Source organism: Rhinopithecus bieti, unplaced genomic scaffold, assembly GCF_001698545.2.
Source record: "Rhinopithecus bieti isolate Rb0 unplaced genomic scaffold, ASM169854v2 scaffold_20129, whole genome shotgun sequence".
NCBI classification, from domain to species: domain Eukaryota; kingdom Metazoa; phylum Chordata; class Mammalia; order Primates; family Cercopithecidae; genus Rhinopithecus; species Rhinopithecus bieti.
The window spans coordinates 164,786-175,623 of NW_016809657.1; the positions used below are offsets into that span (position 1 = coordinate 164,786).

At 44.4% G+C, this 10,838-nt stretch overlaps 1 protein-coding gene across 2 annotated transcripts in view; it reads left to right on the forward strand.

The window, feature by feature from the left end:
- The window catches only part of TNFRSF10B (TNF receptor superfamily member 10b), a 52,678-nt gene that overhangs the window by 30,919 nt on the left and 10,921 nt on the right, over positions 1 to 10,838 (forward strand). For both annotated transcript variants that reach the window (XM_017890010.1, XM_017890011.1), the window contains exons 3-4: positions 9,410 to 9,523; positions 10,575 to 10,686. In XM_017890010.1, coding sequence (XP_017745499.1) covers positions 9,410 to 9,523; positions 10,575 to 10,686 — 226 coding nt within the window. The remainder of the gene's footprint in view (positions 1 to 9,409; positions 9,524 to 10,574; positions 10,687 to 10,838) is intronic.

A 10,838-nucleotide genomic window follows, 5' to 3' on the forward strand; every position in this document is an offset into this window, starting at 1 on the left:
TAATAAATATATATTTAAATATATACTTATTTTAATATATATATCTTAAAGATATGTATGTATATATTTATCTTAAACATATATATCTTTTATATATATATTATATATATACAGAGAGAGAGGGTCTGCTCTGTCACTCAGGCTGGAGTGCAGTGTTGCGATCTCGGCTCACTGCAGCCTATGGCTGCTGGGTTTAAGCGTTTTTCCTGCCTCAGCCTCCTGAGACAAGGAGTAGACACCACGCCTTGATAATTTTTGTATTTTTAGTAGAGACGGGGTTTCACCATGTTGGCCAGGCTGTCTCAAACTCCTGACCTCAAGTGATCCACCTGCCTTGGCCTCCCAAAGTGTTGGGATTACAGGCGTGAACCATGCACCCAGCCAAAAATTTATTTTCTTACTGGTTTCTTGAAGATTGCAATTACCTTCTTAAGTATCTGAAAAGGTAGTTTTATAATCCCGGCATAATTTCATTGCAATCCAAATACTGTGCTCCTGTACAGCTCCATCTCTCCAGCTTCCTGTTGTTGCTGTCATAGATCACATCCTTGCACACTGTGTGACCACTGACGTCGATCTTAAGGACATGTATATGTATGGAGCAAGGCTGACTTGTGATGGTTGATTTTACATGTCAACTTGGTTACCCAGATACTTGGCCAAATATTATCCTAGATGTTTCTGTGAAGGTGTTTTTTGTTGTTGTTGTTTTTAGATGGGATTAACGTTTAAATCAGTGGACTTTGAGTCAAGCAGATTACCCCCATAATGTTGGCAGTTCCCATCTAATCAGTTGAAAGCCTCAATAGAAAAAAGAGTGACCTCCACCAAGAAAGAAGGTGTTCTGCCAGCAGGCAGCCTTCAGACCTGAGCTGTGAGTCTTCTCTGCTGGCCTATCCTGTACCTTTTGAAATTGCCAGCCTCCACAGTTACATGAACCAATTCCTTAGGATAAATCTCTGTCTCTCTAGAGCAGGGGCCCCGACCCCCAGGCCATGGACCAGTACTGTTAGGACCATGGACCATGGCCTGTTAGGAACCAGGCCACACAGCAGGAGGTGAACTGTAGATGAGTGAGGATTACTGCCCGAGCTCTGCATGCTGTCAAATCAGCGGCAGCATTAGATGTCATAGGAGCGCAAACCCTATTGTGAACTCCGCATTCGAGAGATCTAGGTTGCGCACTGCTTATGAGAATCTAATGCCTGATGATCTGTCACTGTCTTCCATCACCCCCAGATGGGACCGTCTAGTTCTAGGAAAACAAACTCAGGGCTCCCACTGATTCTACATTATGGCGAGTTGTATAATTATTTCATTATATGTTACAATGTAATAGTAATAGAAATAAACTGCACAATAATGTAACATGCTTGAATCATCCTGAAGCCATCCCCATTCCCCTAACTCCAGTCCGTGGAAAAATTGTCTTTCAGGAAACCAGTCCCTGGTGGCAAAAACGTTGGAGACCCCTGCTCTAGAGAGCCCTGACTAATACAGAATTTTTAAAGATTTGAAATTCTTTTAAACCATACTTAATTTCCAAGTAAAGGAAATAATAAGATTGTATTTCCACCTAACATAATACAGCTATCCTGTATACAACTGAAAACGCACTAACCCTTTCTCCAGAAAAGGATGCAAAGTCCTTGAGTGGTGTTTACTCCTCTCCTTGATACCCTGGAACATAAATACTATAGAGTAAACAATACTTAAATACTATGATATAAATTCAAAATATCTTATGTCACTTAACAAGGGGATAAGAGAAGGAAGAAAACACAGATATTTGCTTACCATATATTTACACGTAAGCACACACATATAACACAATAAGGAAGAAATACTTATAATGATTACAGTCCTTGTTTCCATAGCTGGTCATGTCGTTGTAGCTGGTATTTATAAGAAGCTTCTTTTGCTGTGCATTCTGTATTCCCTGTGCCCTCACTAAGTACCTCAGCTGGTCATGGCTCTATGCCTGGTAGAGTGAACCAACCTTCATTCCTGAAGCCTCCGAGCTATTAGTGGTCTTGCCTTAATTGGGTTGTGATAGTTTTCCATTGACTTTAATCACAGGGCATGCTAATACTAAGAGATGCCCTAAGGAGTCTCCTGCATTCTAGACATCCTCTTCCTTACATCCATTGTGGAATAACAGTCCAATTTCCCCTTTGATTTCCCCTTTGTGGTCAGAATCAGTCAATCCAGCCAGGAGGGTTTGTGTAACTGTTTTTTGCCTGTTGATTCAGAGGCATGAGGAACCCAGAGTGGCCAAGTGGCAGTCTTAACTTCAAGTTACATGGAATCATTGTTGTGTCTCCTCATGGAATCATTCCTCCCTCTGAAATTCAGAGTTCTAGCAAAGCATAAAGTCGAGGAACCAGGCAGCAAAAAATTTGCTAACGGGCCAAGAAGGGTAATGTGGAATGGGGCCACTCCTACTTCCACCCCTAGATTCCTGGACACATGAATCCTAGCAATGGAAGAACCAACCCCCTGTATTGGAGGATAATTCGGAGCATAGACAGCCTCCTGGAGAACCTTGTTGCAGCCCTTCAAGGTACTGCTATCCAGTTGACATTGTAAGTGAGTCTTCAAAAGGCCATATCCCACCATCTTATCAAGCCAGCAGCTTTGAGATGGTGGGGAACATGGTAAGACCAGTCATTCCATGAGCACAGGCCTGTTACAGTGGGCAATGCATGTGCCATCAAGTGAGTCTCTCAATCAGAAGCAATGCTGTGTGAATACCATGACTGTGGATAAGGCATTCTGTGAGTCCACAGAGGATAGTTTTGACAGAAGCATTGCGTTCAGGGAAGGCAAGTCTATGTGCAAAATAAGCTTCTCTTCCAGTAAAAATGCTGCCCTCTCCATGATAGAAATGGTTCAGTGTAATAATCAACCTGCCACCAGGTAGCTGGCAGATTGACCCTCTGAATGGTGCTATCTCAGAGACTCAGTGTTGGCCTCTCTTGCCTGTAGATTGGGCGCTCAGTAGCAGCTGCAGCCAGGTTGGCCTTGGTGAGGGAAGTCTGTATTGTTAAGCCCATACGTAATCTCCATCCCTGCCACCACGCACACTTTGTTCATGAGCCCATTGAGTGATAACAGGGGTGGCTGGGAAAGAGGCTGACTGGTATCCACAGAACAGGTCATCCTATCCATCTGATTATTAAAATCCTTCCCGGCTAAGATCACTTTTTTATCCATTCAGAGAGGTCTATCCACACACCTCTTCCCCAGACTTCCTTGTTATCAGTTTTCCTTCTGAGTCTCTGACTGTCTAGCCAAATCATTGACCAGAGCTCATGAATCAGTATATAACTGCATGTCTAGCCATTCTTCCCTCTGAGCAAAATGAACAACCAGGTGCCCTGCTCAGAGTTCTGCCCAGTGGAGTGATCTCTTTTTTTTTTTTTTTTTTCAGATGTAGTTTCGCTCTTGTTGCCCAGGCTAGAGTACAATGGCGTGGTCTTGGTTCACTGCAACCTCTGCCTCCTGGATTCAAGCGATTCCCCTGCTTCATCTTCCCAAGTAGCTGGGATTACGGGCATATGCCACCATGCTTGGCTAATTTTGTATTTTTAGTAGAGACAGGGTTTCACCATGTTGGTTAGGCTGGTCTCGAACTCCTGACCTCAGGTCATCAGCCCACCTTGGCCTCCCAAAGTGCTGGGATTACAGGCGTGAGCCACTGCACCCCATCTAGAGGATTTCCTTTCACCACTATCCTTCAGGGATGTCCCAAACAGTAGATGTGATGCTGCAAATGTCCACTCTAAGTATTACCTGTATGTGGTGCAGAACCATCTGTAAACCTTCTTCTGGCAACTGACCATAGCGAATTTCTCATGAGGCCATAAGTGCAGGTCGGGCAAAAGAAAGTAATATCACAGGAGTGGGGATCACGGGCACTTGGGCCACTTCTTCATGTAACTTTCTTGTGCCTTCAGGGCCTGCTTAAGCCCAATTTTGTATATATACTAATTACATTTGAAAATGGAAATGGAAATTTCAGGCTGTATGTGCCCAAACTTATGGCTTGGTAGGCAAAATAACACTCAGTTCACGATGAGCAGTCGGGTCGTAGAGTAATTTGGTGGCCTGTGCTTAACATTCAGTCTGCCCTAAGGCCCAGAAGCAAGCCAAGAGCTGTTTCTCAAAAGGAGAGTAGTTATTTGCAGAGGATGGCAAGTCTTTGCTCCAAAACCTAAGGGCCTGTGCTGTGGTTGACCTCGAGTGGGCTACCAAAGGTTCAAAACAGTATTGCTGTCTGCCACCAATACTTCAAGCACCATTGGGTCTGCTGGGTCGTATGGCCCAAGTGACAGAAAAATGTCTATGGCAGCCTGGACCTGTTGCAGAGCCTTCTCTTGTTTTGAGCACCACTCAAAACTAGCACATTTTCAGGTCACTTGATAAATAGGCCAGAGCAATACACCCAAATGAGGATTATGTTACCACCAAAATCAAAATAAGCACACTAGGCATTGTGTCATTTTCTTGGTTGTTGGGGGTGGGGGGTGGCAGCTACAACAATTTATCTTTTATCTTAGACTGTCTTAGAAGAGAAGGAATATGTTTTTTTGTTTTTTTGTTTTTTTGTTTTGTTTGTTTTTTTTGAGGTGGAGTCTTGCTCTGTCGCCCAGGCTGGAGTGCAGTGGTGTGATCTCGGCTTACCGCAAGCTCCGCCTCCTGGGTTCATGCCATTCTCCTGCCTCAGCTTCCCTAGTAGCTGGGACTACAGGCGCCTGCCACCTCGCCTGGCTAATTTTTTGTATTTTTAGTAGAGACGGGGTTTCACCGTGTTCGCCAGGATGGTCTCGATCGCCTGACCTCGTGATCCGCCTGCCTCAGCCTCCCAAAGTGTTGGGATTACAGGCATGAGCCACCGCGCCTGGCCGAGAAGGAATATTTTATGCCCCACACCATTCAACAACTAGGAATTTGCTTCCGAGTTGTTGTCCTTCTACTGAGGTAGAAGGCCCTTAAAATTTTGTCAGATTTATTTCCCATCCCCTGACATGCAAATGTGTTACCAGTAAGTCAAGAGTAATTGCTACTTCTTGCTCATGAGGTTCAATCAGTATAATGTCATCAATGTAATGGATCATCTTGTGTGATGTCTTGTGGAAGGGAAAGGCCATCAATATCCCTGCAGGCCAGATGTGGTGGCTCATGCCTGTAATCCCAGCACTTTGGGAGGCCAAGGTGGATGGGTCACTTGAGGCCAGGAGTTCTAGACCAGCCTGGCCAACATGGTGAAACCTCATCTCTACTAAAAATACAAAAATTAGCTGGATGTGGTGGCGCACATGGGTAATCCCAGCTACTTGGGAGGCTAAGGCATGAGAATCGCTTGAACCCAGGAGGTGGAAGTTGCAGTGAGCTGAGATCATGCCACTGTACTCTAGCCTGAGCGACAGAGCAAGACTCTGTCAAAAAAAGAAAAAAGCAAAAAGCACTGCAAACTAAATTATGACATAGGGCTGCAAGTTGATGCATCCCGGAGATAGGATAGTGAAGGTATATTGCTGGCCTTGCCAACTGAAAGCAAACTGCTTCTCTGGGAGTCCTTATTGACAGGTATAAACAACAAAGCATTTGCCAATTCATTACCTGTATACCAGGTACCAGGGTGACAGGGATGTGGTGATTTGCTCAAACAATGAAACCACATCTGGTACAGCAGTTACAACTGGAATCACGACTTGGTTAAGCTTGTGATAATCCACTGTCATTCACCAAGACCCAACTGTCTTTGGCACAAGCCAAATAGGCAAGTTCAATGGGCATGTGGTGGGAATCACCACAGATGCATCCTGGATGGTGGTAATGATCTCTGCAGTCCCTCCAGGAGTGTGGCATTGCTTTTGTTTTTTTGTGCTTTACAGGTGGGGTATCACTCTGTCACCCAGGCTGGAGTGCAGTGGCATAATCAGCGCCCACTGCAGCTTGAACTCCTGGGCTCAAGCAATCCTCCTGCCTCAGCTTCTTGAGCAGCTAAGACTACAGGCATGTACCATCATACCTGGATAATTTTGTATGTGTGTGTACAGATGGAGTCTCACTACGTTGCCCAGGCTGGTCTTAAACCCCTGGCCTCAAGCAGTCCTCCTGCCTTGACCTCCCAGTGTGCTGGAATTACAGACATGAGCCACCATGCCCATCTGGTATTGCTTTTGATGTACTTTTTTTTTTTTTTTTTTTTAAGTAAATGAAAATCTGGTGGCTTCCACCTGGTCTTTTCCACCATAATAGTCTTCACTTCACATGTCAGGGAATGAAGGTGGGGATTGTGCCAGCTGCTGTGTGTGTCTATTCCAATTATGCATACTAAAATGGGGAAATCAGACAGGATGGGTTTGGGGACCCACCGGCCCCTTTCTGAGATGGACTTGAGCTTAGTTTTAGTAATGCCAACATAATTTCAATGGTATGCAAACACTGCGCTCCTGTACTTCTCCATCTTTCCTCCTCCATCTGGTTGTTGTCATAGATCACATCCTTGTACATTGTGTGCCTATTAACATCAATTTGTAATTATTGTTTTCTGCATTTGCTCTTTAAATCATATCAGTAAACAAGAGGATTTACAAGCCAAATGTACCTAATGTACAAGCCAAATGTACCAAATGTGCTACAGACTGAATTGTGTCTCCCAAAATCATATGTTGAAGCCTTACTATCCAATGTGATGGTATTTGGAGATGGTGCCTTTGGGAAGTAATTGGGTTTAGATGAGGTCATGAGGGTGAGGCCCTCATAATGGGATTAGTGCCTTTTTAAGAAAAGACACCAGACAACTTGCGTGCTCTCTCTCTTCTCGTGTGCACAAGGAAGAGGTTATGTGAATGCACAGCAAGATGATGGCCATCTCTAGAACTATGAGAAGTAAATGTCTATTGTTTAAGCCACTTGGTCTATGGTATTTTATTATAGCAACCTGAGTAGCTGTGTACCAACATTTATATTTACCTATATCATTACCTTTTCCAGTATTCTTTATCTCTTCATATGCCTTTGAGCTATTACCTAATGTCATTACATTACCTCCTAAGGGACTCCTTTTAGCATTTCACAGGGCAGATCTACTAGTAATGTGCTCCATTACCTTTCACTTATCTAAGAATGTCTTAATTTCTTATTCATTCTTGAATGATAGTATTGCTGGATATCAAATTCTTGGTTGCAGGATTTTGTGTGTGTTTTTGGTTTTTGGCACTTTAAATATGTTACCCACTCCTTTCTGGCCTCTATGGTTCCTGGTGAGAAATTAGCTAATAACCTTATTGGGGTTCCCTTGTACATACTGAGTGGGCTACTTGCTGCTTTCAGGATTTTCTGTTTGTGTTGGGCTTTTGTCCATTTGACTATAATGTGTCTCAGTGTAGTTCTCTTTTAACTTATCCTGCTTGGAGATCATTGAGCTTCTTGGATATGTAGACAAATGTTTTTCAAAAGTCTTGCACCTCGTTGTTAAATATTATTCCTAAATGTTTTATTTGTTTTTATGTCATTGTCAATGAAAGTGTTTTCTTAATTTCCTTTTTGGATTGTTCTTTGCTACTGAGAAACTTTTACACTGAAAACTATCAAACATTGCTGTAAGAAATTAAAGAAAACCAAAATAAACAGGAAGATATTCCATGTTCATAGATCAAAATGGTGTTAAATTACCCAAAGCAATATACAGACTCAATGCAATCCCTATCAAAATCTCAGTGGTGTTATTTTAAAATGGAAGAACTTATATTCAAAGTTGTATGGAAGTAAAAGGACTTACTGACCAAAAACAATCTGGTAAAAGAAAAGCAGAGTTGGCGGGACTCACACTTTCCAATTTTGAAACACATCTTCCTTCCAGGGCAGCTTTAGTCCCTCTTTGAATCATTCTTTGGCTCTGTAGAGATTCCTCCCATTTTCTTCCCATGGCTGATGGTGTGAGCTTAAATTTTGAAGGTTTTTCCCATTGTTCTATGACTTCTGCTCCTGGTGTATCTTCCCCTGGCTAGGAGCTCATTCAGAACAGGTATTAGGACATTATTCTGTGCATTTTAAAGGTCTAAATGGCACTGTCTAATATAGTAGTCTCTAGGCCCATGTGATTGCCAATCACTTGAAATATGAGAGGCAGGCGGATCACAAGGTCAGGAGTTCAAGACCAGCCTGGCCAAGATGGTGAAACCCTGTCTCTACTAAAAATACAAAAATTAGCCGGGTGCGGTGGTGGGTGCCTGTAATCCCAGTTACTAGGGAGGCTGAGGCAGGAGAATCGCTTGAACCCAGGAGGCGGAGGTTGCAGTGAGCTGAGATCACTGTACTCTAGCCTGGGCAACAGAGCAAGACTCCATCTCAAAAATAAAAAAGAAATAAATATTCTACTGCAAATTGAGATGTGCCTTGAGTTGAAATATATGCAGGATTTGAAGACATACTATAAAAAAATGCTGTAAAATATCTCAACATTTTACATGGATTATATATTTAAGTGATATTATCTGGGGTACATTAAATTAAAATGCATTATTAAAATTAATTTTACCTGTTCTCACTTTTTTTAATGTGCTGAGTGTGAATTTAAATTTCATATGTGGGCTGGGCATGTGGCTTACACCTGTATTCCCAGCACCTTGGGAGTCCAAGGAGAGTGAATCGCTTGAGCCCAGGAGTTTGAGACCAGCCTAGGCAACATGGTGAAATCTCGTCTCTACAAAAAAAAAAGTACACAAAAAATTAACCCGGTGTGGTGGTGTGCACCTGTAGTCCCAGCTATTTGTGGGTGGGCGAGAGGGGGCGTCTGGGAGGTCGAGGGTGCAGTAAGCTGAGATCACACCACTGCACTCCAGCTTGGGCTATAGAGCAAGACCCTGTCTAAATAAATAAATAAATAGGCCGGGCGCAGTGGCTCAAGCCTGTAATCCCAGTACTTTGGGAGGCCGAGGCAGGTGGATCACAAGGTCAGGAGATCGAGACTAGCCTGGCCAATATGGTGAAACCCTGTCTCTCCTAAAAAAATACAAAAATTAGCCAGGTGTGGTGGTGCGTGCCTGTAGTCCTAGCTACTGAGGAGGCTGAGGCAGGAGAATCGCTTGAACCCTGGAGGCAGAGGTTGCAGTGAGCCAAGATCGTGCCACTGCACTCCAGCCTGGGCGACAGAATAAGACTACATCTCAAAAGTAAAAAATAAAATAAAGTAAAATAAATAAATGTGTGGCTTATATTTCTTTTGGCAGTGCTGGTTTAAGGTGTGTAAATGCAGAATTGACAAACTGACCAAGCTAAATAGAGATTTCCCTGTTTGGGTTCCACACATCCCTGAAAAAGCAGTCCCCCAGCCACCACTGCCAGCTTCTGGGAATCCTGTGACATTTCATTCACCAGCTTTTCTCTCCCCTCCCAGGACACCATATCTCAGAAGACAGTAGAGATTGTATCTCCTGCAAATATGGACAGGACTACAGCAGTCACTGGAATGACTTCCTTTTCTGCTTGCGCTGCACCAAGTGTGACTCAGGTACAGAACATAAGGACCCCATGCCTAAAGGTGGAATGCAGGGTGATGACATAAAAGTCATAGCTAAAATGGGATCAGGAGACCTAGATACTGGTCCGCCTTGGTCTTTGTCATACTTTGTTCCACAATTTTGTCTTCGAATTTTTTAGTAAATAAAACAGGCCAGGCACAGCGGCTCATGCCTGTAATCTCAACACTTTGGGAGGCATCGCTTGAACCCAGGAGTTTGAAACCATCCTGGGCAACATAAGAAACCCCGTCTCTACAAAAATATAAACATTAGCCAGGCGTGATGGTGTGTGCCTGTATTCCCAGCTACTTAGGAAGCTGAGGCAGGAGGCTCTCTTGAGCCCAGGAGGTGGAGGTTGCAGGGAGCCAAGATTGTGTCACTGCACTCCGGCCCAGGCAACAGAGCAAAACCCTGTCTCAATAATAATAATAATAATAATAACAATAATAATAATAATAATACAGAAATTATTTGTATAATGTATGCTACATGGTAAGGAAACCTTCTAGACTGTCAGCTGCAAAGGGGTGGGGCTATGAGCCTGGCCGAGTGCACAGGGCTGGGTCTCAGCGGTGGCACGGGTCTGCTTCAGGACCAGGCTCTCTCCCCCGGGCTCTGTGCTCTTGGCAAGTGCTCGGCCTCACTCATCATTCCGGTTCTCAGGCCTCTCCCTCCTCCCCAGCAGGCCGGGCCTTGGGGAAATCACCCAAGGGCTCCTCTCCTTGCAGTCTCTCAGGTGATGCCTTGCACTTCCCTTGCTACTGACCGTGTGATCTAAACGATACTTGTTCCCTAAACAATGCTTTCCCCTAATCTAATGTAATAAATAATGAATTGTGGTCCTTTTGTATGACTCTGAGTGTTGGTGACAGCTGAAGGGTGGGCGTCCTATATGAGCCACGAGTGTGCTGGTGCAGAAAGTGGCCCTCAGAACTCCTTGGCGAACTGAATTAAGCTGAGTAGGAGGGTCTTGGGGTGGGGAGGAAGGGTCAAGGGACACATCAGGAAAACATATCCCAAAACCTTGTGCTCTATCGTCAGGTGAAGTGGAGGTGAATTCCTGCACCACGACCAGAAACACGGTGTGTCAGTGCAAAGAAGGCACCTTCCGGGAAGAAGATTCCCCCGAGATTTGCCGGAAGTGCCGCACAGGGTGAGACAGCAGCCAGGGGCTCCCAGCAGCTCCACAGAACCCCAAGAAGACCCAAGCCTCCTTGTACCCCTGTCCGTCCTCTGAGAGCACCCCCATGGGGCATCCTTGAGTCTGCGGCTGCCCCTCCTGATCCCTCCGCCTGTCCCCGCCCC